The 27,635-nt window shown below is 51.8% G+C and overlaps 1 protein-coding gene across 1 annotated transcript in view; it reads right to left on the bottom strand.

Moving 5' to 3' along the window:
- Positions 1 to 11,202: 11,202 nt before the first annotated feature.
- The window catches only part of LOC125447695 (numb-like protein), a 26,673-nt gene continuing 10,240 nt past the window's right edge, over positions 11,203 to 27,635 (bottom strand). Inside the window, exons 4-8 of the mRNA XM_059640978.1 lie at positions 22,776 to 22,916; positions 21,116 to 21,320; positions 18,272 to 18,568; positions 16,309 to 16,476; positions 11,203 to 15,322 (exon numbers count right to left, since the gene is read on the bottom strand). Of these exons, the coding sequence (XP_059496961.1) occupies positions 14,610 to 15,322; positions 16,309 to 16,476; positions 18,272 to 18,568; positions 21,116 to 21,320; positions 22,776 to 22,916 (1,524 nt within the window). The 3' untranslated portion in view covers positions 11,203 to 14,609. The remainder of the gene's footprint in view (positions 15,323 to 16,308; positions 16,477 to 18,271; positions 18,569 to 21,115; positions 21,321 to 22,775; positions 22,917 to 27,635) is intronic.

The raw sequence follows: 27,635 nt of genomic DNA, 5'->3' as shown, positions 1-27,635 counted from the left end.
GCGCTGCCTCGTGCTCTCAAGAGGAGCTTGAACAGTTCATTCACTTCACCAACACCTTCCACCCCAACCTCAAGTTCACCTGGACCATCTTATCTGCTGCCAGGATGAGGCATTCCACTCCCGCACATCCCAGATGTCCTCGTGCTTCAAGGACCGCCACTTCCCCCCTGCAGTGGTCGAGAACGCCCTCGACCGTGTCTCCCGCATTTCCCGTAACTCATCCCTCACACCCCGCCCCCGCAATAACCGCCAAAAGAGAATCCCCCTTGTTCTCACATACCACCCCACCAACCTCCGGATACAACGCATCATCCTCCGACACTTCTGCCATCTACAATCTGACCCCACCACCAAAGACATTTTTCCATCCCCACCCTTGTCTGCCTTCCGGAGAGACCACTCTCTCTGCGACTCCCTTGTCCGCTCCACACTCCCCTCCAACCCCACCACACCCGGCACCTTCCCCTGCAACTGCAGGAAATGCTACACTTGCCCCCACACCTCCTCCCTCACCCCCATCCCAGGCCCCAAGATGACTTTCCACATCAAGCAGATGTTCACCTGCACATCTGCCAATGTGGTATACTGCATCGGCTGTACCTGTTGTGGCTTCCTGTACACTGGGGAAACCAAGCGGAGGCTTGGGGACCGCTTTGCAGAACACCTCCGCTCGGTTCGCAATAAACAACTGCACCTCCCAGTCGCAAACCATTTCCACTCCCCCTCCCATTCTTTAGATGACATGTCCATCATGGGCCTCCTGCAGTGCCACAATGATGCCACCCGAAGGTTGCAGGAACAGCAACTCATATTCCGCTTGGGAACCCTGCAGCCCAATGGTATCAATGTGGACTTCACCAGCTTCAAAATCTCCCCTCCCCCCCACTGCATCCCAAACCCAGTCCAACCTGTCTCTGCGTCTCTAACCTGTTCTTCCTCTCACCCATCCCTTCCTCCCACCCCAAGCCGCACCCCCATCTACCTACTAACCTCATCCCACCTCCTTGACCTGTCCGTCTTCCCTGGACTGACCTATCCCCTCCCTACCTCCCCACCTATACTCTCCTCTCCACCTATCTTCTTTTCTCTCCATCTTCGGTCCGCTTCCCCCTCTCTCACTATTTATTCCAGAACCCTCACCCCATCCCCCTCTCTGATGAAGGGTCTAGGCCCGAAACGTCAGCTTTTGTGCTCCTGAAATGCTGCTGGGCCTGCTGTTAACCAAGATAATCCAAGAATTTGTTTGGGTTGGCCATGGCCTCCCAACATGGGGGTCTGAGCCCCAGCTGGGGCAGGTGGTGTTTGATAAAGAGCCCTGACTGAGACACATCAGGCATCCTGCTGCACACTCCACTCTCCGAGCTGTTGAGGTTTGGACAGCATTGGGTTAAGTGGAGAGAGATTGAGAGACCCTGTCCTTTGGTGCGTTAGACCTTCAGCTGTGAGCCAGGTCCCTCGGGACCAATGTCAGGAAGGGCATTCTCAATTAACAGGGAGTGAGAATCTGAAACGTCCCTCCTTCCCCCAAACACCCTCTCACTCTCTCTCTCACACACACACACACACACACACACACACACACACGCACACATATGGGATGGGGATGGGGGTGGGCTGGGGTGGGGGCAGCTGTTGGGTTGAGGGTGGGAGTTGGGGTGGGGAGAGGCAGATTTAGATGGAGAGGTTTAGGGCGAGAATTCCGGAGCTCGGGGCCCTGACAGGTGAAGCCAGCCACCAATCCTGGAGCAATTAAAATCAGGAGATCGAGGGAGACCAAGATGTGAGCCCTGCTATATATTGGGGTAGAGGAGAGAAAGAGAGACAGACAGAGAGAGACAGAGAGAGAGAGAGAGAGAGAGACACACACAGACACAGACACAGAGATACAGACAGAGAGAGGGAAGAAAAGAAGACGGGGGGAGAGAGAGAAAGGAGATGGGGGCAGAGAGAGAAAGAGGCGGAGAGAGAGGAAGGAGAGGGAGAGAGAGAGAGGAAGGAGAGGGAGAGAGAGAGAAAAAGGCAGGGTGAGAGAAAGAGAGAAAGGAGAGGGAGAGAGAGAGAGAAAGTGAGCGTGGGGGGGGGGAGAGAGAGAGAAAGGAGAGGGGGAGAGAGAGAAAGGAGAGGGGGAGAGAGAGCTGTTCGCATTCAGACCAGAAAGGTATTTGCAAATGTCCCGTTTAGAGGCTATTTTAAGATCTGGTGTAACATTGTACACATTTCTTTCACTCATTATTTTTGTGAACGAGAACCCTCTCCACTATTTCTTTTGTAGTCACACAGGGACAACTCAGCAGTCCCCAGATGTGTTTCTTTTATTCACTCACAGGGTGAGGGCATCACCGCCTGGGGCAGCATTTATTGCCCATCCCTAATTGCCCAGAGGGCAGCTAAGTGTCACCCACATTGCTGTGGGTCTGGAGTCACATGAGGCCGGACCAGGTAAGGATGGCAGATTTCCTGGAGTGAACCAAACACCAAAATTGCTGCAGAAACTCAGCAGCTCTGGCAGCATGTGCAGAGAGAAACAGGGTTAATGTTTCGAGTCTGGTTTGACTCCTGCTCAGAGCCAGATGGGTTTTCACAACAATCAGCAGTGTTCAAAAAAGTCACCATCAAACTGGCCGTTTACTCAAGGTAGATCATCGATAACCCCTACAGTGCATAAAAAGGCCATTCAGCCCATCGAGTTTGCACTGACCCAGCATCAAACTGGCTTTTTACTCAACATAGATCATCGATAACCCCTACAGTGCATAAAGGGGCCATTCAGCCCATCGGGTTTGCACTGACTCAGCATGAAATTGGCTGTTTACTCAAGATAGATTGTAGATAATCCCTACAGTGCAAAAAGAGGCAATTCAGCCCACTGAGTCTGAACTGACCCTCCAAAGAACATACAACCCAAATCCACCACAACCCTGCCACCCCACTAATCCATTGACTAATCCACACATCTCTGGACACTGTGGGGCAATTTAGCACAGCCAATCCACCTTAGCCTGTACACCTTTGGGAGGGAACCGGAGCACCCAGAGGGTACCCATGCAGACACGAGGAGATGTGCAAACTCCACACCTGAGGGTGGAATCAAACCCAGGTCCCTAATGCTGTGAGGCAGCAGTGCGAACCACTGTGCCACCGTGGTGCTGAAGTGAACTTGTTGCAATAAAATTTCACCAAGGCGTGATTCAAACCCAAGCCCCCAGAATGTTAGTGGGGTCCCTGCCTTACCACTCAATGACACGACCATTACAAGTAGAGTGGATGGTTGGAGACCATTTTCTTCCCCAGGGTGGAAAAACCAAATACTGGGTGGCATTAGGTTTGCAGGGGGGGAAGGTAAGTTGAAAGGACACGGTAGCGGCCTGGAACTAGGTGCTGAGGGAGGTGGCAAAAGCCAGAAAGTTTAACGGTCACATGAACAGGCAAGTAGCGGGATATGGACCAGACACAGGCAAATGGGATTAGTTTAGAATGCATGATGGTTATCACAGACATGATGGGCCGAAGGGACTGATCCAATGCTAATCTATGTGCATCATTGCCCCACAGTGAGGGGGTACCTGATGATTTGAGTTGGACTATCTTTTCATTGACATTGTCGCAGTGTGGTTGCTAACTTGCTGAATTCTAACATTTGCTGGTGATTCAGCAACTTCTGTCATGTCCATTTATTATTGTAAGGAATTCCAGGATAATCATTCTATGTTGAAATTCCCATGAGCTGAGAGTGATGGTGTGGAATTAATTTCATAAAATGCCTCCTCCGACAGCAGCTTCGAAACCCCCCAACCTCAACCCCCTGAAAAGTATAAGGGGCAGCAGACATAAGGGAATGCCACCCTGCCACAAGCTCCCCTCCAATCCACTCAGCATCCTGACCTGGAAATATATCCCTGTCCCGTCAGTGTCGCTGGGTCACAATCCTGGAATTCCCTCCCTAAGGACATGGTGAGTCCCTATACCATGCAGAGAGCACTGGATCAAGAAGGTAGGGCATCTCCACATTCTCAACAGGGGCAATTAGGGACGGGCATCAAATGCTGACCCAACCAGCAATGCCCACATGCCATGAACAAATAAAATATAAGCACTGAAACCTTGCCCGCACCCCCCATGAGGGGGCAAGATTTTTGGGGTGGCATTTCTCTTACATAAACAAATGGGCTGGGACCTTGTGTTGAAAAAAAATATATAAATGGAAGCATTTTTTTAAAGCTTTCATGCCCTTTTTAAGATAAAAATCATTTCTTTGTGGCTTTCCCTGACCTGGGATATTTAAAAAAATACTCGTCAATGTGTGCACGAGTGTGAGGAACAGGATAATAAAATGTGAAGCTGGATGAACACAGCAGGCCAAGCAGCATCTCAGGAGCACAAAAGCTGACGTTTCAGGCCTACACCCTTCATCAGAGAGGGGGATGGGGAGAGGGAACTGGAATAAATAGGGAGAGAGGGGGAGGCGGACCGAAGATGGAGAGAAAAGAAGAGAGGTGGAGAGGAGAGTATAGGTGGGGAGGTGGGGAGGGGATAGGTCAGTCTAGCTCTCCTCTCCACCTATCTTCTTTTCTCTCCATCTTCGGTCCGCCTCCCCCTCTCTCCCTATTTATTCCAGTTCCCTCTCCCCATCCCCCTCTCTGATGAAGGGTCTAGGCCCGAAACGTCAGCTTTTGTGCTCCTGAGATGCTGCTGGGCCTGCTGTGTTCATCCAGCCTCACATTTTATTATCTTGGATTCTCCAGCATCTGCAGTTCCCATTATCACTGTGAGGAACAGGAATTGGGATTGTTTTATTTTTCAGAAGGGTGTGTGAGCGTCTGCCCCCAGTGAGAGGGTGGCTGTCTAGAGTGCGCACGTGGGTGGTGTGGGTTTGGATGTGTGTCTGCGTGGGCGTTTGGGTAGGGTGTGTGTCTGGGTAAGTGTCTGCATGGCTGTGCACTTTGGTGTGTGTCTGGGCGTCTGTGTGTAGGTATCTGTGTGCACAGGGTGTGCAAGGGGGTGGTGGAGGCTGGTACAATTACAGCATTTAAAAGGCATCTGGATGGGGACATGAGCAGGAAGGGTTTAGAGGGATATGGGCCAAATGCTGGCAAATGGGACTAGATTAATTTGGGATATCTGGTTGGCATGGATGAGTTGGGCCGAAGGGTCTGTTTCCATGTTGTACAGCTCTAAAACCCTCAGCCTGGAGAAGGAAGCTTGAGGAATAGTGACCCTTCACCAAACCCAACGGATAATTTTAGCAAACTCTGTGGGCAGGGGGCAAACAGACATACAGCATGGAAACAGACCCTTCAGCCCATCCAGTCAATGCTGACCACTATCCCAAACTAAACTAGTCCCACCTGCTGGCTCCTGGCCCATATCCCCACCCCCCCAAGCTCTTTCATTTTGATGTACTTATCCAAATGCCTTTTAAACATAATTATACCCACATCCACCACTTCCTCAGGAAGCTCACGCCACACACAAACCACTCTGTGTAAAAAAAAATTGTCCCCTCATGGTTTTTAAAATCTCTCTCCTCTCACTTTAAAAATATTCCCCCTAGTCTTGAAATCCCCTACCCTAGGGAAAAGACACTGCCATTCACCTTATCTGCAGCTTTATTTTATAAACTCTATAAAGTCACCCCTCCACCTCCTACGCTCCAGAGAAAGAGTCACAGCTAAACCAGCCTCTCTTTGTAACCCAAACCTTCCATTCCTGGCAACATCCCGGTAAATCTCTTCTGAACCCTCTCCAGTTTAATAATATCCTTCCTACAACAGGGCAACCAGAACTGGACACAGTGCTCCAGAAGAGGGCTCACCAACGTTCTGTACAACCTCAACATGACATTCCAACTCCTATACTAGAGGTCTGAGCAATGAAGGCAAGTGTGACAAACATCTTCTAAACCACTCTGTCTAGATGCAATGCAAACTTCAAAAAATTATGTACCTGAACCCCTAGGTCTCTCTGAGATAGTAGGGGCTGCTGGTGCTGGAGTCTGAGTTAGCAAGGTGTGGAGCTGGATGAACGCAGCAGGCCAGGTAGTGTCAGAGGAGCAGGAAAGCTGATGTTTCGTGTCTGGACCCTTCTTCGGAAATGAAGAATTTCTGAAGGATTTCTGAAGAAGGGTCCAGACCCGAAACGTCAGCTTTCCTGCTCCTCTGATGCTGCCTGGCCTGCTGTGTTCATCCAGGTCTCCACCTTGTTATCCCTAGATATCTCTGTTGTACACCACCACCTAAGACCCTACCATGAATTACATAAGTCTTTTATAACTGTCTAACTCATTTAATCGCCTTCCTAGTTTTTCCCTCTGTCCATAACACCAATGTTTTGTGGCTAGGTCCATGTGCATGTGTGTCTGTCTCTTTGTATGTGTGTGTGTGTGTTTGCATGTCTGTGTGTGTGCACGTGTGTGCACATGTATATGTGTGCTCGCATGTTTGTGTGTGTGTCTGTGCACGTGTGTCTTTGTGTGCTCGTGTGTCTGTGTATGTGTGCGTCTTCATGTGTGCGCTCGCATGTCTGTGTGTGTCTGTACACGTGTGTGTGTGTGTGTGTGTGTGTTTAATAGATATTGCATAAGGGGGTTAGAGTTTGAATGTGTAGAGTTAGAACAGGTCAAAGTTGTTAGCCTGTGGCTATAATCTATTAATTTGTAATAAATAGTTTTCCTTAGGAAATGCAGAAGGCATTTTTTTTTAAAAACTTGGGTCTTAAGACACAGGGAAATTGGGGATTTTGACAAAGTATTTAACTTTGATGACTCTGGGAATAACACGGCCTGATTTCCAGGAGGTTCCCAGGGAGATGTCATACAAGTAAGAAAAGAAATTACAGAGACCTGGGTGCCATATGGTAAATCAGTTTATTGAATCTCACCTCTGGATAAAGTGTTAAACCAGATGGAGATATCCATTTGTTAAATGATATAGGCTATTTTCACCACTGGAAAGGTCATTTCAGGACCTTATTGCAAGTTACTCTGTGGCCCCTTATATACAGTACGTGGTCACATTAACTAAAACCGATCCGGTCAGCTCGTACTACGCAGGCGTTAACAAATATTAAATATTCTCTGCAGATTCATGAAGAAACTCCAGCCTTTGATAAACTGACATGGACCTTTACAATCGATCAAAAGTTACCGCCTACCATAGCATTTAATTCCATTTTTATTTGGTAAGCTCTCCCCACGTTCTGCAAAGGACAAGACCAAATAGAACGAACAGAGGAAGAGAAATTCTTAAATGGGTCATCACCTGTGAATGGTCACACTCCTGGACAATGTGCCTCCACCTGGTTGAGTGTCCATCCCTCCCCAGTGCCAATATTTTCCATTATCAACAAGGAAAAGAAAGTAGGACAGTAGAACTGATGATTTCTCTCTTGGGTTGGGTTGGGGAGGGATTGGAAGTGATGTTGCTCTAGCACTGTTTCGCGGGATTAACTTCAAATTCCCAGAGAGCTGGCAACTCCTGGTTCTCACCCTAACCCCCACTCCACCGTGGGCATTGGCTGGCAAGAGTGATGGAGAAGATGGGGAGGGTTTGGGGACATCCAGGAAACTCTACGCTCAGGGCCCCTTGAATGAGTCCCCAAGACAGCGACAGAAATCTGATATCCCTTAGGGATGCCACTGAGTTCCAATGGATCAAATCCCTAACTGGAGCCCATCGCACAAGAGGATACAAGCAAGAACTGTGGACACTGGAGATGTGAAAGAAACACAGGAGCTCGGCAGGTGTGAAAGGCTGGGTGGGGGCGGGGGGGAGTGCAGAGTCCGCTGACTCTCCATCAGAACCTATGAGATATTAAAGGTCAGGGCAAGGGTGAGTCACCTGATCTCTTGGGACAATTTTCAGGGGCGAGTCAATGCACATGCACTGTAGATCCTTTGGAAAGGAGTGCATGGGAAAAGAGGAATGGTAAGCCATGCTGAGAGGGGGAGATGAGGTAGATAGAACAGGGCAAGGCTTGTGCAGAGCATGTAACAGTAGGAGAGGGGCCGAACAGGCTGCAACTTGTGTCCCAGGCTTCCAGGAGAGTGAGCGATCGGGGAAACACAGGGAAGATGACAGCGGCCCAGTAACTTTAGCACCAGGTTCTACTGGTTTTTACTTAACACCAGTGTGTTGGGTTCAACATAGGCTTCCAGTTTTATCCAGAGAGATAGTGCAAAGGGAGTCGAGACACTGTCACTTCTGGCCAGGCCCCAGACCCAAATATGTACCACGGTCGTAGAGAACGGGGAACGGTAAAAAAAAAGAAATGGGGCCGTACCCTGCAACTAGGCAGGTCCCATAGATTCACTCATGATGAAAGGTGGGGGCGAGAACAGCGTAGCTTTAACACAGACCACATTCACAGGATTGTTCTGGCACAGAGAGAAAGTATGCGACCCACAGTATCAACTAAGGTGTTCCACCGTCCATACAAATGATGTCAGAGATAGTGGGAACTGCTGATGCTGGAGAATCTGAGAGAACAGGGTGTGGAGCTGGATGAACACAGCAGGACAAGCAGCATCAGAGGAGCAGGAAGGCTGATGTTTACTAGGCCCGAAACGTCAGCTTTTGTGCTCCTGAGATGCTGCTTGGCCTGCTGTGTTCATCCAGCTCCACACTTTGTTATCTCATACGAATGATATGTTCGATTTTTGGTCCCGGTAAGCAAGAGTGAAGAAGCCGCGAAGAGCAAAGGTCCCTGAAAGGCCCACATTTCTGCCTGTGGATAGAGGCACCATTTCTCAAAAAGGCCTGACAATTTCTTAACAAACAGATTCTCCCCTTCTGGCTAGGACAATGTTTGGTAGTATTACTTACAGCTTAATAAACATAACTATTTTAAAATATATATTAATACATATAAAATAAGAATTTGGCATTAAGTTAAAACCCCCAAGATGCGACATTTTTCTTTCGACACCCCCCCACCCCCAACTTGCACGGCGCACTGTTTATATCGAGATGGTACAACAGTCACTGCGTATCAACAAAAAAATTCCGTTTTAACCAACTACCGAGTGGCAAACTTGCTTTCCAAACCACCCCCACCACCTCCCGGGGTGGGGAATGGATATGTGGGCACTGACTGTCTCAAACCATGTGCCACCCCCCCCACCTTCGGGCACAATCTTCCCAAACCTGGCGAGGGATAGAGCTGCATCGTTGGTCAACTGCAAACTGTGCAGAGGACCGTTGCCCACTTCTGAAGGTGGCTCCCCTCACCTCAAAACATTGAACTCCGTTCATCTCTCTGTGCAGCGGCTGTCAGACCTGCTGAGTTTCTCCAGCGATCGCTGCTTTTATGTCGACCTTCACTTTTGGTGGATTTGGACCAGGCGTGGAGATTAATTAGTGTCGTGTTTGCAATTAAAAGTAGAAATTGCTGGAGAAACTCTGGTGGTATCTTTGGAGAGAGAGAGAGAGAGAGAGAGAAACAGAGTTCACATTCTAGAGTCCAGTGACCCTGCTTTCAGAACTGGATATAAATGTCCTATGCTGTAATGCGTCCCACTCCAGGCACAATTCTCCGTTTCACAGCCCCTGTACCCACGGCTCTTTTTAGCTTCGTGTTTCCGAGCCTGGTTTTGAAACTAGTGTTGCCACCTAAGGATGGTGTGGAGTCGGAAGGGCCTGCCTCTCTGGTACTGAGTTTGCCAATCTTCTGTGCTTCCCTTCACAGCCGAATAGCCCGTTTTGTGTCCCCAATTGCTGCCGCGAGATTCTCCCTGCAACAGTCGGGGGAGCAGGTGGTTGGGTTCGCGCTGCCTGCCGTGGCTGAATAGCACTTTAAGGCGCACCTGGGCCAATCATACCCCAGGCAGCGCCTACAGGGAAGAAAACCCGGAAATGACTGATCTCCGGGTTGATCGAAAAATTAAAATGTTGCGAAAAATGCCCCTTCTGTTTAACAGCTTTGCCCAAGAACCTTTTCCCACTCTTTCCAAAGATAGATTCTTCAAAAAAAAACCACAATTAATTTAATGCAATATATTACTAGGACTCCATTAAAAAAATAAGTTGCTTAAACTATAACAGTAGTTTAAACAAAAGAGCAGTGTAATTTGGTCCATGCTCCGAAGCAGCCAAATACAGTGAGGGTATAGTTCAGGACACTTTGTAAGGAATGACTTAAATGAAGTACAAACTGAGGAAATTGATTCGCATTTGTGGAGTTTCCATCACAGCGGCTTCTCTGAGACCTGACAGTGAGGCAGCTTACCGCGGAGAGAGGGGACACGCAGGCTGTCCTAGAAATTAATACTCAAAGCAACACAGTTTGAGGATGAAACTGAGTGAAAATTCCCCGACGATGGACTGTCCAAACATGGTGTGTGCTTGTCAAGACAAGTGCGGGGACAGTTGGAGATGCTTATGAAGGAGTTGGTCAGGCAGTTATTCAGGATGTTAAGGGACACAATGAAACACCAAGATCCTTAGATCAGGGCTACAACAGCTGAGGCTCGAGAAACACATTTTGCAAAGCAGACCGTTGCTGGCTCACCAAAAATAGCGACCCGCTTTGCCCCATTCCCTCATCCATTTGAACTGTTCCTCAATAAAAAAAAAGTATCTGAAGCTTTCCCAGAAGCAACAGCAGATTCTACGTCCACCAATCGTTGCACTAATGGCGAAAGCAGGCTCTGCCCAGATCTGCCAGGATCCCAGGTGATCCTCCGCACCCTCTCTTTCTCTATAATGGGATCGTAGAAGTGACCAACAATCTCAAAAGGCTCCATTGCAAATCGTAGAATCTCTACAGTGTGGAATCAGCCGAGGCGGCCTGTCGCATCCACACTAACACTTTGAAGGAAGCAGGCTATTCAGCCCATCGCGTCCACATCAACCCTATGGAAAGCATCCTAACCAGAGCGCCTCTATTCACTTTCCAAATTAGCTGCAAATCCATGGATATTAGCTTCCAGGCTTGGGACCAGGGTCTTTTGTGGAACAGTTGCAGTGTTCCCTACTCTACTTCCGGAGTTCTTGTAGCACAGGGATAGAGCTCCCTATCTCTGGGCCACGCCACCAGCTCCAGGGAGGCACAATAACCCCTTGGAGCAAGTTTGGAAAATCCGATTCACAATGGAGGAGGAGCCTTTTGAGATTGTTGGTCACTTCTACGATCCCATTGTAGAGAAAGGGAGGGTGCGGAGGATCACCTGGGATCCTGGCAGATCTGGGCAGAGCTTGCTTTCGCCATCAGTGCAACGATTGGTGGACGTAGAATCTGCTGTTGCTTCTGGGGGTATGATTGAACCAAATGACAGCAACAGACCATCGCTTGTTACTGCACTGGAGGTTAGGTTTTTCTAAATAGGTCAGGGAACAGATAAGTTGATCCAGGTAAAATATGCACTGTGCCGGTTCAAACACTAAAGACCTTTTACAGTCAGAGGCTGCCAAGAGGCAGCTTGTAGCCTTATCCATGTAACTATGGCGACCAACCTAATTTCACACATTTTCATTCATACCAGCGGCCCTTACATTCACTCAATAATTTAAATGTTAGATCATGCAGGGCAGGTCCATGCCTGCCGTCAGCAGGAATCGATAATCAGAAGGACATTTACTGGGAATTTGGGAAGGTCGGACGAGGCATTAATTAAATCAAGGCCTTGAGAGCTAAATTCGGAGTTTTATTTAAAGCTGAACGGAAGATCTGGAGCACTGTGCCCATTCCCACTCGCCCAGTTACAGGAAGGGCATTAAGAAACTGGACAGGGTTCAGATTTACCAGGATGTTGCTGGGAATGGGGGGTTTGAGTTATAAGGAGAGGCTGGGTCGTTTTCCCCTGGAGTCTAGGAGGTTGAGGGGCCTTTATAAAGGTCTATAAAATCGTGAGGTGTATAGATAGCGTTAGTGGTCGGTGTCTTTTCCCTACGATGGGGGATTTCAAGACTAGGGGCACATTTTTAAGGTGAGAGATTTAAAAAGGATACGAGGGTTTTTTTTTACACAGAGGCTGGTTTTGTTGTGGAATAAACTTCCTGAGGAAGTGACGGCTGTGGGAACAGTTACAATGGACAGCAGGCCCAGAGGCGCCTGTGGAGAGGAAATCAGAATTTCAGGTTCAGTGACCCTTCCTCAGAAAGGTCCATTCTCTGAGGAAGGGTCACCGAACCCAAAACTCTGATTTCCTCTCCACAGGCGCTGCCAGGCCTGCTGTGTTTTTTCCAGCAACCTGCATCTCTTGTCCCTGAGAAAGAAATGAACTACTGCTTCCAGGCAGCTGTAAAGAAACTCACTCTGGCCCCCGATGGGGGACATGACACCCAGCTCACCTCGCTTCTCACAGTCTCTGCAAATAATTGAGGGGTTTGGTTGGGGGGGGGGGTTCATTTCAAAAAAATTCCAACTCAAAGACAGGAAAAGTTTTCATGAGGTAGAGGAGAACCTCATTAGGGCCTAGCCAATGGCCAAAGTTCTCAGAAGCTCAGGTAGGTAGGTGGGTGGGGGCGTGCGTGGGGGTTGGGGGTTGTGGATGTGGGGACAGGGAGGGCGATGTGAGTGGGTCTGTCCCCTTTCCAAAAGAAGTGATGCCCTTTCAGCGAAGCAGAATCCCAGCAGCGAGCACTCTAGCCGCCAGTCGGCCCGCTCACTCCGGCCTAGCTCCCAACCGACAGGGTCAATTCCCGGAAAACCTGTCCCTGATGGGACCGGCTCATGGGCCGGAGTGGGGACGCGGCACGTTACGCTCCTCGCATTGTGGGAAAGTTGACCCGACTGCGATTTCAAACTCATCACTGGGCCTATTCCGCACCAAACCGTGCCGCCCACCCCCGACGAGATTCAGTATGTGGGATGGGTCAAGCCTATCAGAAGGGCGACATGTCACACCAAATGCTTGGCCTGTGAGAGATGACTGTCGCTGCCTTTGTAGCCAGCTCCCTGGCTCGTTCGGCCATCACTGACTGCCTCTCCTCAGGGGCAGACGGCGCCACACAAATGCAGTCCTGGAGGAAGCGGGTTCCCCGACCCCTCGGATTGGTTCCCTGCGCCTCGCAATCCTAAAGGGTTGGTATGCATTTTCCTTTAAAGCAGCAAATCTGAGCCTCACTTACAGATGTATGAATGAAGAGCTAGAAGCTATTCACTCCTCTCCACTATCCCTTAAGATAACAAATGACCTGACTCCTTCACGTTCCTGCCTATTCCCCGATAATCTTTCACCTCTCGATCAACAAAAGCCCTTCTCATGCTGCCTTCAAAATATTCCAGGGTCTCTGCTCCCCACCCTTTGACGGAGGGAGCTCCGAAGATCCACTGACCCCTGGGACAATGAAAATCATCTCCACATTTCTGGTGACCCCTCATTTTTTCAAATTGCAACAAAACCAGGTACCCCTGCCCACAAAACCAGGCTGTAACCGTGGTAACGAAAGGGGGTGGCAAGTCCAGTAGGGTGTGAAGGGATGTGGGGGATGGGTGCGTTATAGTCATGGAATATAAAGTCTCAATTAAAGAAGGAAATCCTCACGTACTCCCTTTGATTGGCTCAATGTCCAGTCCCATGGATTTTTTTCGGGAATGGGTGGGAGATAGTAGCAGAGGCGAGTTGACTGAGATGCTGGGGGGAGGGGTGTGTGTGGGATAGGGGTGAGGGAGCATGGGGTAGCATGAGATGGCAGAGGACAGGAGACGGAGGGCAGGGGGAGTGGACTGAGGTGCTGAGGGTGAGGGGTTGATATGAGATGGTGGAGGGTGTAAGATGAGGACAGTGGGTGGAGATGAGGTGGGAGGGAGGGCTTGAGATAGGGGCGAGGAGGTACGGGGTCATAGGAGGGGGTGGGATGGAGATGGTGGAAGGTTTGGGATGGGTTAGGGGGTTGGTATGAGATGGCAAAGGAGCTGAGATGGGGGTGAGGGCATTGGTATGGGATGGCAGAAGGGGTGAGGTGGGGACAGGGGCAGGGAATGAGGTGGTGGAGGGCTTGAGATGGGGGTAAAGAGGTTGGCATTGTGGAGGGGTGTGGAATGAGATGGTGGAGGGGGTGGGATTGGGGCAAAGTGGGGGGTGGAATGCATTCATGGAGAGGTTGGGGGGGCGTTTGGAAAAGAAATGTTGGAGGGGTTGGGACAGGGATGGGGGGGGTGGTCATGGAGGGAGTGGAGTAAGCCAGTGGGGGAGTTGGGATGGGGGTGAGGGAGAATGAGATCGGGAGGGGGGGGTGGCATGGAGTCAGGAATGCTTTGTGTGTCCAGGTTCGTGTACAAACCCCCTAAATGTGAATGTTTCCCCGCTCTGACTCTCTCCTTTGGGTCTCTCAGGACGGGATTGGGGGATGAGGGGTGGGTGCTACCTGGTCAGATTGAACCCACCCTTCAGTTGCCCACAATGCCTGTTCTCTGGCCACTCCCTGGCAGAGATGGGCATCCGCGGACCCCACCCACAAACCAGAATGACCCAATACGACGACATATTCAGGTTAGAGAACAAACTGAAGCCTCCTCTCTCTCTCTCTCTCTCTCCATCACCACATCAACTGCGGCACTTCTCAAACGAAAAATATAAATGTTTCTTAGTGGTTATACAGCTCAGTTCAAAGAGTCTCTTCTTCATTTTTTTTTCCTGTTTTTAGAAAATAAAAACGCATCCTCTCGCTCCTTTATAGCTGGATCTCGAATGTTTTCTGTAAGTCGGTAGAAAAGGGGTTGGTCGGTAGAGTGGTTCCAAGCCGGGCCTGGGACTTGGTCTCCAAAGCGGCCCACTGGGCCTCAAACTGGTCAGCCTCCTGGCCCATGGGTTCAGGGGGCCAGGCTCCAGGGCCCATGGTGACTCCTGGCCGGCTCGGGGCCGGAGCCCCTCCGAGAGGCTGAGGGGGCCTGGGCTGGTTGTGGGCCGCGGTGGCGGGAGATGAGGCGGCCGCGGCGGTGATGCCGAAAGCAGGCGCGAAGGGGACAGCCCTGCTGGAGAAGCCCTGGTTGCTAAGGGGGGCCTGCTGGGCGCTGCCGAAGACGTTGGCCACCATTTGCGAGGGCGTGATTCCCACAACTGGTACGCTGGGGGCCGGGTAAGGGGACGGGGACCCATTGGTCAGGCCGGGGGCGTAGGTCGCAAAGGACGGTGGTGGTCCAAACAGGTTGACTGGGGCAGCCGTGCCGATGAATGGCGTCGCCGAGGCAGGGAGGCCTGTGGGAACTGGCATGGCGGTGGGAGCCAGAGGAGGCAGGATCTGCTGCTGCTGGGCTCTCGCTGTCTTCGCCACCTCCTGCAGCCAGCGCTCAGCCTCCGAGGGCGTTCTCCGGTGGCTCGGCTGGAAAGTGGAGTTACCTGCCGTCGCTGTGGATACGCCCCCCCAACCACCTCCTCCTCCGTTCCCTAGCAAAAAGCAAAATAAACGATCAGTCACCCGATCATTTCTAAAGGGACATTCATTCACATTCCTGCACCCCCCTGTGTTACAGATTCCCTTTCCTTTCCCTCCAGGCACTCGGCTTTCTTGGGAATGTCCCATGAATGAACTAAAAAAATTCTCTGAGCTCTCCCTGTCCAATCCGCTCGAGTATCCAGTTCAATCACTCCACCATTGACAGGTTTACCTCCTGCTGCCTTAGTGCCCAAGATCTGGAATCTCATCCACAAGCATCTTCTGTCTCTCTCTTCCCCCTTCTCCCTGCCCTTCTGTCCAAGCTCTCGGTTACCTGAATAAAAAATCTACTTCAAATCTCGTCTGAAATAGCCTCCCAGTTCGTCCGTTTCTCATCGCTCTAGACTGTTTGTTCCAATTGTGTGCAAGAGAGAGAGAAAGAGAATGTGTCTGTGAGTGTGTGTGTGTGTGTGTGTGTGTGTGTGTGTGTGTGTGTGTGTGTGTGTGTGTGTGTGTGAGAGAGAGAGAGAGAGAGGCTGTGTGTGTGTGTGTGAGAGAGTACGTGAGTGAGTGTGTGTGAGAGAGAGAGAGGCTGTGTGTGTGTGTGTGTGTGTGTGTGTGTGTACGTGAGTGAGTTTGTGTACGGTGTGGGTGTGACTGAGTGTGTTCTGTGCAAGTGACACACTGTACAAGGGGTTTACACAGATTTTCTCCAGCACAGCTTGTAGACTCTGAGCTGTTTCTACTCCATAGGCCCCTCCCTCCCCACTGCACTGCCCCCTCCCCACAGCACTTCCTCCCTCCCACTGCACAGCCCCCTCCCCACTGCACTGCCCCCTCCCCACAGCACTGCCACCTCCCCACTGCACTGCCCCCTCCCCACAGCACTGCCCCCTCCCCACTGCACTGCCCCCTCCCCACTGCACTGCCCCCTCCCCACTGCACTACTCCCTCCTACAGGATGTTGTTTACCAGGACACAGAGCGCAGACCCTCACCCTGAGGAACATGGGGGTGCAGTATTGGAGCAGCTGCTGGGATCGAGCCAGTGCCTGTTGTGGAGGAGAATGGGTCGGATGGAGGTTTGGCCGAGGTGGAGTCTCCCTGCGAGCAGACGGTACTGATGTTCTCAGGCTCATTGGAGGGTGAGAGGTCAAACTCGGGCACTGGAACAGTAGCGGGGAGAGAGAGGAAATTAAGTTATACCCACAGGGTGAGCACTCACCCCGACCACGATGCCAACCCCGGAACCCCAAACCTCTGGATCCCGAACCCCCGGACGCCTCCAAACCCATCCCTGCCCCAATCCCCTCCCCGTCCAAACCCATCCCTGCCCCAATTCCTACCCTCTTCCCCATCCAAACCCATCCCTGCCCCAATCCCTTCTCCCCTTCCTCCTACAAACCCATCCCTGCCCCAATCCCTACTCCCTTCCCTCTCCAAACCCATCCCAGCCCCTATCCCTTCTCCCCTTCCCCCTCCAAACCCATCCCTGACCCAATCCCTTCTCCCCTACCCCCTCCAAACCCATCCCTGACCCAATCCCTTCTCCCCTACCCCCTCCAAACCCATCCCTGCCCCAATCCCTTCTACCCTTCCCCCTCCAAACCCATCCCTGACCCAATCCCTTCTCCCCTTCCCCCTCCAAACCCATCCCTGCCCCAATCCCTTCTCCCCTTCCCCCTCCAAACCCATCCATGACCCAATCCCCTCCCCCATTCCCCCTCCAAACCCATCCCTGCCCCAATCCCTTCTCCCCTTTCCCCTCCAAACCCATCCCAGGCCCAATCCCCTCCCCACTTCCCCCTCCAAACCCATCCCTGACCCAATCCCCTCTCCCCTTCCCCCTCCATCCCCATCCCTGCCCCAATCCCTTCTCCCCTTCCCCCTCCAAACCCATCCCTGGCCCAATCCCCTCCCCACTTCCCCCTCCAAACCCATCTCTGACCCAATCCCCTCTTCCCTTCCCCCTCCAAACTCATCTCTGACCCAATCTCCTCCCCCTTTCTCCTCCAAACCACTCCCTGACCCAATCCCTTCCCCCATTCCCACTCCAATCCCATCCCTGACCCAATCCCTTCTCCCGTTCCCCCTCCAAACTCATCACTGACCCAATCCCTTCTCCCCTTCCCCTTCCAAACCCATCCCTGGCCCAACCCCCTCCCCCCTTCACCCTCCAAACCCATCTTTGGCCCAATCCCCTCCCCCATTCCCCCTCTAAACCCACCCCTGACCCAATCCCTTCTCCCCTTCCCCCTCCAAACCCATCCCTGACCCAATCCCCTCCCCCATTCCCCCTCCAAACCCATCCCTGCCCCAATCCCTTCTCCCCTTCCCCCTCCAAACCCATCCCTGACCCAATCCCCGCCCCCCCTTCCCCCTCCAAACTCATCCCTGACCCAATCCCCTCCCCCATTCCCCCTCTAAACCCACCCCTGACCCAATCCCCGCCCCCCACTCCCCCTCCAAACCCACCCATGACCCAATCCCCTCCCCCTTCCTCCTCCAAATCCATCCCTGACCACCAACAGCTCCCCCCGCCAACTCCCTGGACCCTGACACCGTCTGACCTCCATTGGGGTCCCACCCCAACCCCCCTCCCCCAAAGGTCCGCTCTGACCAATCAGCTGAAGTTTGTAAATTGGTCCCAATCCTGAGATTTTGGCGAAAGAGCGGGGAGGGTCAGTTCACCTCCCAGCAAAAAAAAATTAGCCTCCTGCACCGCCATGTGCACCACCTCCCCTTCAGAAATGGGGGGGGGGGGGGAGCGCCGTGCAGGAAATGGCCCTTCGTCCCTCTGTGTCTTTTCTATCCTCCTGTGAGATCCCAGGGCCCTCTGTGACCTAACAGCATCCTTGCCCCTCCCCAAAGACAAACCAATCCCCCCATCCCCTTTTACCCCAGGACCTCTGGCGAGCAAGGAGCCTCGCAGCGGGTCAACTCAGCCCTGGCCGTCCTCACCTGGGCTCTTCACCTGGAAGTCTGAGGTCTTCCTCTGCAGAGTGGATGGCAGCTCATTCAGTCGGAGGGAGAGCTGGCGCTTAAACGGCGAGTTTTTCTGGCTGAGGGCTGGGAAACCGCGGAAGGACCCTTGCCTCACCAGCTGCTCCAGGGGTGCGTGCCGCCGCGGGATGGCGTGCTGGTAATTGGGATCGCTCTTGTCCACAGGCGAGCCCTCCCCTTGCGGAGGGGAGCCGCCGGGGGGCAGATTGGGGGGTCCCGAGCCTGGAACTGGGCTGCCCGCCACCACCATCTCAGCTGCGGGGACAAGAGGCAGAACATCAGTGACCCTCCTCAACACCAACCCAGCACCCCCCTGCTCTGCCTCCCCTCCGCCCCACACAACCTCCTGGCACCGGGTCACAGATTTACACAAAGGTGGGGAGTTTGGCTCTCTTTGGACGTCCTTATGGTTCAGGGAAGGGGATCAGGTCCCTGGACCCACCAAACATTCAGACATTGAGTAGGTTGAAGATGGAGGTTCTTGGAGTTTGGTTAAATGAGACAGTTTGCGAATGTCAAGTTCGGGTGGAAGATTGATCAAGGAAGTCAAGAACAGCAGGACCAGGCTTGGGGGCCGAATGGCATACACCTGCTCCTACCTCCTGAAACGATGAGAGGTTCTGGGAGAGGGTCCCACCATCAGTACTCTGAGCTGGGCTAACTCCCCCTCTTACCAACGACACAGTGGTAATGTCTCTGGGTTAGTGATCCAGAGACCTGGGGGACACAGGTTCCAATCCCACCTCAGCACCTGGTGGGATTTAGATTCAATTAGAAAAGCTGGGATTTAAAGCTAGTCTCCATGGTGATGACCAAGAAGCTATCACAGATTGTTTTCCAAAACCGAGCTGGTTCACTAAAATGCCCTTTAGGGAGGGAATTCTGCCTCTCTACCCGTTCTGGGCTGATATGTGACTCCAAACCCACAACCATGTGCCTGGCTCTGAAATTGCCATTAGCGAGCCATTCGGTTCCAAGGGGCAATTAGGGATTGGAAACAATTGCTGACCTAGCCATTGATGCCCACATCTCATGGAAGAATAAAGTGAAAGTGGCTTGTGATATAAAATAGAGATAACAAGATGTAGAGCTGGATAAACACAGCAGGTCAGACAGCATCAGGAAGGGTCTCGACCCGAAATGCCAGCTTTCCTGCTCCTCTGATGCTGCTGGGCCTGCTGTGTTCCTTCAGCGCTACACCTTGTTATCTCGGATTGTCCAGTATCTGTGTTTCCTACTGTCTCTGTGATGTAAAATAGTTGTTTTACACCGTGCTAAATTAGTCAAGTACTTGCAGAGGGAGCTCCCCTAATGTGGGATGAGATCTGAGATGCTGAGATGTCTGGGTGTCCTTGTGCATAAAACACTAAATTTAATTTACAGGGACAGCAGTCGATCAGGGGAAGTGAGTAGAATATTTCATTTATCATAATATGATTATACATCAGCTCTACAGTGCTCTGGGAGAGCACATAGAGAAGTACAGCACAGAAACAGGCCCTTCGGTCCAACTCATCCATGCTGACCAGATATCCTAAATTAATCTAGTCCCATTTGCCAGCATTTGGCCCATATCCCTCTAAACCCTTCCTATCCATGTCCCCATCCAGATGCCTTTTAAATGCTGTAACTGTACCAGCCTCCTCCCCTTCTTCTGGCAGCTCATTCCATACACGCACCACCCTCTGTGTGAAAAAGATGCCCCTCAGGTCCCTTTTAAATCTTTCCCCCTCCAACCCCAGCAAAATCCTTGTAAATCTTTTCTGAACCCTTTCAAGTTTCACAACATCCTTCCTATAGCAGGGAGACCGGGATTGAACACAGTATTCCAAAAGTGGCCTGATCAATGTCCTGTACAGCCGCAACATGACCCTCCAAACTCCTGTGCTCAATGCACTGACCAATAAACGCCAGCGTAGCAAACACCTTCCTCACCGCCCTGTCTACCTGCAACTCCACTTTCAAGGAACTATGACCCTGCGCTCTAAGGTCTCTTTGTTCAGCAACACTCGCCAGGACCTTACCATTCTCTGTACAGGATGGGTCACTTTTTCCAGAGGAGGGACATAATTGAATTGGATACAGTTCAGAGAAGATTTATCGAGTTAATACCCAGAATTAGAACGGACTGGACTTGTACCCACTGGAGCTTAGAAAAGTAAGAGGGTGGCTTGATTGAAATGTAGAAGATCCTAAGTGGTTCTGACCATCAGGATACAGAGGGGGTGTCTCCCCTAGAGGGAGAATCCAGAACTAGGGGTCTCTAATTAAGATGGGTATCACTGGAGACAGGGACGAGGGGAATTTCTTTTCTCCCTCAGAGGGTCACGTGCCTTTGGAACTCTGCCGCAAAAGGAAGTAGAGTCCTTGAGTATTCTTAAAGATAGATTCTCGTAAAACAAGGGGAGGTGAAAGGTAATTGGGGGAAAGTGGATGAGCTTTGGCTTTGCATTCATTAAGAGGATGAGGGCATCACTGGCCAGGCAGCATTTATTGCCCATCCCTAATTGCCCAGAGGGTGTTAAGGTTAAGAGTCAACCACGTTGCTGTGGGTCTGGAGTCACATGTAGGCCAGACCAGGTAAGGATGGCAGTTTCCTTCCCTAAAGGACATTAGTGAACCAGATGGGTTTTTCCCAACAATCGACAATTGAGTCACGGTCATCATTAGACTCTTAATTCTGGATTTGCTTTCTGTGATCTTATTAAACAGCAGGTTCAGAGGGATTTGTTATGTTTGTAGACAAGCCCCCGATCCCTGTGTGGTTCCCCTCCACCCCCCAAACCCCCAGCACAGTGTTACCTTTGGTCTTGTCCTGCCGTTGCTTGATGGCGTCCTCTCGCTCGGCGTGCTGTGAGGCCGTGGTGACTCGGAAGGAGCCTTCCCGAGTGAAGCTTGTCCGGCTGGCATCGAAGGAAGCTGTGACCCCACACTCCTTCTCCCGCCTCTGCTTCCGCTCCAAGCAGGCAGCAAACGCACAGCCCACGGCATGGCTGAGGCGCTCCCCCTGCAACAGGGCACACGGCCGGGGGGGGGGTTATACAGGGCACATCGCTGTGGGGGGGGGGGGGTTATACAGGGCACACCGCCTGGTGGGGGGGGGAAAGTTATACAGGGCACACCGGCCGGTGGGGTGGGTTATACAGGGCACACCGCCTGGTTGGGGGGGGGTTATACAGGGCACACCACCTGGGGGGAGTTATACAGGGCACATCACCGGCGGGGGGGGGTTATACAGGGCACATCGCTGTGGGGGGGGGGGGGGGTTATACAGGGCACACCGCCTGGTGGGGGGGGGAAGTTACACAGGGCACACCGCCCGGTGGGGGGGGGGGTTATACAGGGCACACCGCCCGGTTGGGGGGGGGTTATACAGGGCACACCACCTGGGGGGAGTTATACAGGGCACACCGCCGGCGGGAGGGTGTTTATACAGGGCACACCACCAGTGGGGGGGTTATACAGGGCACACCTCCGGGGAGGGGGTTATACAGGGCACAACGTCAGGGGGGTTATACAGGGCACACAGCTGGGGGGGGGGGTTATACAGGGCACACCGCCAGTGGGGTGGGGTTATACAAGGCACACAGCTGGGGGGGGGGGGGGTTATACAGGGCACACCGCCAGTGGGGTGGGGTTATACAAGGCACACAGCTGGGGGGGGGCGGTTATACAGGGCACACCGCCAGTGGGGTGGGGTTATACAAGGCACACAGCTGGGGGGGGGGGGTTATACAGGGCACACCGCCAGTGGGGTGGGGTTATACAAGGCACACAGCTGGGGGGGGGGGGGTTATACAGGGCACACCGCCAGTGGGGTGGGGTTATACAAGGCACACAGCTGGGTGGGGGGGGTTATACAGGGCACACCGCCAGTGGGGTGGGGTTATACAAGGCACACAGCTGGGGGGGGGGGGTTATACAGGGCACACTGCCGGGGTTAATACAGGGGAAACAGTGGGGGGGGCGTTACTTCAGGGCACACTGGGCAGTCATTGGAGAGGCAGAGCTCAGGGGGAGATGGGGTGAGAGAGTGGGGGCAGGAGAGGTGGGGATGGGTGGGAGGAGTGAGGAGGGGGCAGGGAGAGAGGGAAAAGCACAAGATGGGGAGACAGAGAGAGCGAGAGGTGAAGAGAGAGAGAGAGAGAGTGATGTGGAGAGGAGCGAAGGAGGGAGAGAAAGTGAAGTGGGGGGGATGGAGAGTAAAGAGAGTGAGACATGGTGGGGGGGAGAGAGAGGTGAGTGCTTTAGGAGGGAGTTCTGGAGCTTGGAGCCCAGTAGCTGAGGGCGCAGTCGCCAATACTGAAGAGGTTCAACATGGCAGACATGCAGGAGGCTGGATTTGGAGGTTGAGAGCTCCAAGGGTTGTGGGGGGATGGCTGGGGGGTCATAGAAATCCACGGAGGACCCCATTGGAGGGTGTTGAATTCCGCGGGAAGTTTAAATGTGAGGTGTTCCTTACCGAATCTTTCAGAGCCATAAAACAGTGACAGATCCATCGCCTCGCGGTACCGTCACGGCAGATATACGAAAAGGCCTTGTCATAGTTACGGTCAGGAGCACAGAACGAAACTTTCTCTATGGTTTGGTCCACAATAAGGTCCTGGGGGTCGGACAGAGGCAACAAGAGATCAGTTAACGAGGGCGGTGGGAGAACTCGGAGGGACAGTGCAGAAACAGTGGGCAGGGTTTTAAAGTGAGCGGAGGTAGATACAGGGGAGGCATCAGAGGCAGGTTCTTTACTCAGAGAGTGGTCGGGGCGTGGAATGCCTTGCCGGAGAGCGTAGAGGAGTTGGCCTCATTAGGGGCATTTAAGTGGCTATTAGATACAATATGGGTGATAGTATAAGGTAGGGGTGGGGGTTAGATAGGCCTTAGGTTTAGGGTAAAAATTCGGCACAACATGGTGGGCTGAAGGGCCTGTACTGTGCTGTACTGTTCTATGTTCTAGAAACAGTAGGAGAGAATGGTTTGGACAATGAGGGTCCTCAGTTCAAAAGGTGGTCCGGAGAAGGTGGACGGGTGGGGCCGTTGACTACTAGGGTCAAGTCGAGATTCGACTGAGGTGTTCAAAACCCACCAGGCATCGGGACAGAGCAGATCGGGAGAAACCAAACTTACTGGAGAAAGCAGATGGAAAGAGGATGCTTCCTGTTACGGAGCAATCTGGAAAGTGAGACGTGACAGTTTGCAGGTAAGGGGAAGCAGATTTGAAGCAGAAAGGAGGAGAAATTACTTCTCTCAAAGGGCCTTCACTGTGTGGAACTCACTCCCTCACAGTGCTGTGAATGCTGAGTAAATTTAAGGATGAGGTAGATATTTATTTAGTGATCTTTTTCTGAAGAAGCGTTTAGACCTGAAACGTCAGCTTTCCTGCTCCTCTGATGCTGCTGGACCTGCTGTGTTCATCCAGCTCTCCACCTGGTTATCTCAGATTTTTATTTAGTGACAGGTTAAATGGATATAGACAGCAGGCAGGAAAGTGGCGTTGAAGCTGGGATGCGATCAGCCATTGAATAGCAGAACAGCCTCAAGGGGCTGAATAGCCTCCTCCTGCTCCAAATCCGAAGGCATATTATCATTAAGGAGGTATCTCCAATCAGGGCTTTCAAGAAGCAACTGTATCACCGTCTGAAAAGGAGAAAGGTGCAGAGATAACATGAGGTGAACAATTCCCTCAGGGGGCTAGCACAGAAAGGATGGGTCACACGGCATCTGTCTGTGCTACGACTCTTCCGTGCAAAATTTGCTGACACACACCTCAAATGACTCAACCAGGCTAAGCGGGTTATGAGTCTGATCTGGCAGCTGAAATGAGCAGTTCCTCAGTTATCAAACTCCTGCGTCTCGATCACTTCCCTGCACAGTTCAATGCACTTTACAGTAAGGGTTTGAAAGGCACAGGACGTCAGTAAGGATTTCAGAACCACACAGCGGGACAATGTTTCCCGACATTTTCAAAAGAACCTTTCGCAACAGGCTCGTTATTTCACCTCCAGGGCACTCAACAACAGAAAGGAACTCTCAAAGGGTCTTTTAATGACTTGGTTCACAAAAACCTTGGCTACAGCAGCGTTGCCTTTCCAAGTCGAGTGATTCCCACGACTCAAAAGGGAGAGCGAGTCAATTTCATTTTATTTTTTTACCTGTTTGCGTTTAATCACATCCCTGGCAATAATATTCTAAAAAAATGCTGACTGGTCTGTCTCTTTGACAGTAAGAGGTGCTTTCTTTAAAACACCATTTAAAGCTGGGTTTTTTGGCATTCAATTTGCAATTTTCCACTCAGTCCCAGCAGGTATTTTTAAACAAGTGACCAGCTGCACTAGTGGTGCAGTGGCAGTGTCCCTGCTTCTGAGCAGGGAGGGCTCAGGTTCAAATCCCACCTGATGCAGAGGTGTATAATAACATCTCGGAACAGACTGCTTAGGAAATGATCTGAAGAAGTGATCAGCTGTCAGGGACACGAGCATACAGATATGCAACACAGAAACAGACCCTTCGGCCCAACTCACTCATGCTGACCAGATATCCTAAATTAATCTAGCCCCATTTGGCCCATATTCCTCTTCCTGTACCCATCCAGGTGCCTCTTAAATGCTGTAACTGTACCAGCCTCCACCACTTCCTCTGGCAGCTCATTCCATACACGCACCACCCTCTGTGTGAAAATGTTGCCCCTCAGGTCCCTTTTAAACCTTTCCCCTCTCACCTTAAACCTATTCCCTCTAGTTTTGGTCTCTCCCCTGCCCTGGGGAAAAGACCTTGTCTCTTCACCCCATCCATGCCCCTCATGGCTTTATAAGCCTCTAAAAGGTCACCCCTCAGCCTCCGACGCTCCGGGGAAAATAACCCCAGCCTATTCAGCCTCAAGACAATGTGGATAATGGGGAAAGTGGAAAAATGGAGTAACGGATTAATTTGAATGGAAAAACATCCGGATTCAGTCCGAAATCCTGATTTATATATAGCAGGGTAAAAAGAAGAACTGAGAATACTAAAGATGTGAAACAAAAGCAGGAATTGCAGAAGAAACTCAGCAGGTCTGGCAGCCATCTGTGGAGAGAAAGCAGAGTTAACGTTTCAGGTCCGGTGATGCTACATCTGATCTGCACTTATATAGCGCCACTCACAACCACAGGATGCTGTAAAGCGTCTTACAGTCTATAAAGTACTTTCTGAAGCATGTATACTGTGTAATAAACAGTCAAATTTCAGCACAGCAAGTTCCTACAAAGTTCTGAGGAAGGGCCACCAGATCCAAAATGTTAACTCTGATTTTCCTTTCACAAATGCTTCCAGACCTGCTGAGCTTTTCCAGCAACTTCAGTTTCTGTTCCTGATTTACAGCGTCTGCAGTTCTTTCACTCCTGACAAAGTGGTGCTGGCTGAGGGGTAATTATTGGCCTGGACACCAGGGGGAGCTCCTCTACCGTCCTTCAAAACAATGGGATCTTCTACACTGAGCTGAGAGGAGTCAGGACGATTTGAAACCCCATCTGAAAGATGGCACCTCCGACAGTGCGGCCCTCCCTCAGTACTGCACACCCCTCTGGAGCAGGTGGGAGATGAACCCAGGGGTCCCCTGCCTCAGAGGTAGTGACACTACCATTTCCTTCAATGCCTATACCTGGCTGAGTGCCAGCCTTGGATCTGAGCCCACGTCTCTAGAGCTGAGCTTGAACCCACGGCTTTCGAGTCTGAGACGACAGCATTAACCCCTCCCCTCGCCCCTGCCCCCACCCCGCTGCGGTCAGCCGTGCTCTTAAAAAAAGACGGTCGGCACGGTGGCTCAGCGGTTAGCACTGCTGCCTCAGAGACCCGGGTTCGATTCCACCCTCGGGCGACTGTCTGTGTGACAATCGCACATTCTCCCCGTGTCTGCGTGTGTTTCCTCCCACGGTCCAAAGATGCGCAGGTAAGGGTGGATTGGCCGTGCTAAATTACCCATAGTTCCCAGGGATGTGCAGGTTAGGGTGGATTGGCCGTGCTAAATTACCCATAGTTCCCAGGGATGTGCAGGTTAGGGTGGATTGGCCGTGCTAAATTACCCATAGTGCCCAGGGATGTGCAGGTTAGGGTGGATTGGCCATGCTAAATTACCCATAGTGCCCAGGGATGTGCAGGTTAGGGTGGATTGGCCGTGCTAAATTACCCATAGTGCCCAGGGATGTGCAGGTTAGGGTGGATTGGCCGTGCTAAATTACCCATAGTGCCCAGGGATGTGCAGGTTAGGGTGGATTGGCCGTGCTAAATTACCCATAGTTCCCAGGGATGTGCAGGTTAGGGTGGATTGGCCATGCTAAATTACCCATAGTGCCCAGGGATGTGCAGGTTAGGGTGGATTGGCCATGCTAAATTACCCATAGTGCCTAGGGATGTGCAGGTTAGGGTGGATTGGCCGTGCTAAATTACCCATAGTGCCCAGGGATGTACAGGTTAGGGTGGATTGGCCATGCTAAATTACCCATAGTGCCCAGGGATGTGCGGGTTAGGGTGGATTGGCTGTGCTCAATTACCCTTAGTACCCAGGGATGTGCAGGTTAGTGTGGATTGGCTGCGCTAAATTACCCATAGTGCCCAGGGATGTGCAGGTTAGGGTGGATTGGCCGTGCTAAATTACCCATAGTGCCCAGGGATGTGCAGGTTAGGGTGCGTTGGCCGTGCTAAATTACCCATAGTGCCCAGGGATGTGCAGGTTAGGGTGGATTGGCCGTGCTAAATTACCCATAGTGCCCAGGGATGTGCAGGTTAGGGGGGATTGGCCATGCTAAATTACCCATAGTGCCCAGGGATGTGCAGGTTAGGGGGGATTGGCCGTGCTAAATTACCCATAGTTCCCAGGGATGTGCGGGTTGGGGTGGATTGGCTGTGCTAAATTACCCATAGTGCCCAGGGATGTGCAGGTTAGTGTGGATTGGCCGTGCTAAATTACCCATAGTGCCCAGGGATGTGCAGGTTAGTGTGGATTGGCTGCGCTAAATTACCCATAGTGCCCAGGGATGTGTGGATTGGAGGGGAATGGGTGTCAGTGGGATGCTCTGAGGGTCGCTGTGGACTTGTTGTGCCAAAGGGCCTGTTTCCATACTGTAGGGGTTCTATGAAAAGGAAAGGAAACAGATGAGGTGAGGTAGTGAGGCTGTTCTGCGATGAATACTGGGATAAAGCCCTCACAATGACCAGTGAGACACAAATACAACTTGGACAATTATCTGCGAATACACGGTGTGGAGCCGGGTGGACACCGCAGGCCAAGCAGCATCGGAGGAGCAGGAAGGCTGACGTTTCGGGCCTGGGCCCTTCTTCAGAAAAAACAATTGTA

Source organism: Stegostoma tigrinum, chromosome 39 (genome assembly GCF_030684315.1).
Source record: "Stegostoma tigrinum isolate sSteTig4 chromosome 39, sSteTig4.hap1, whole genome shotgun sequence".
In the NCBI taxonomy this organism is placed as follows: domain Eukaryota; kingdom Metazoa; phylum Chordata; class Chondrichthyes; order Orectolobiformes; family Stegostomatidae; genus Stegostoma; species Stegostoma tigrinum.
This window is presented reverse-complemented; position numbering and strand designations above follow the sequence as displayed.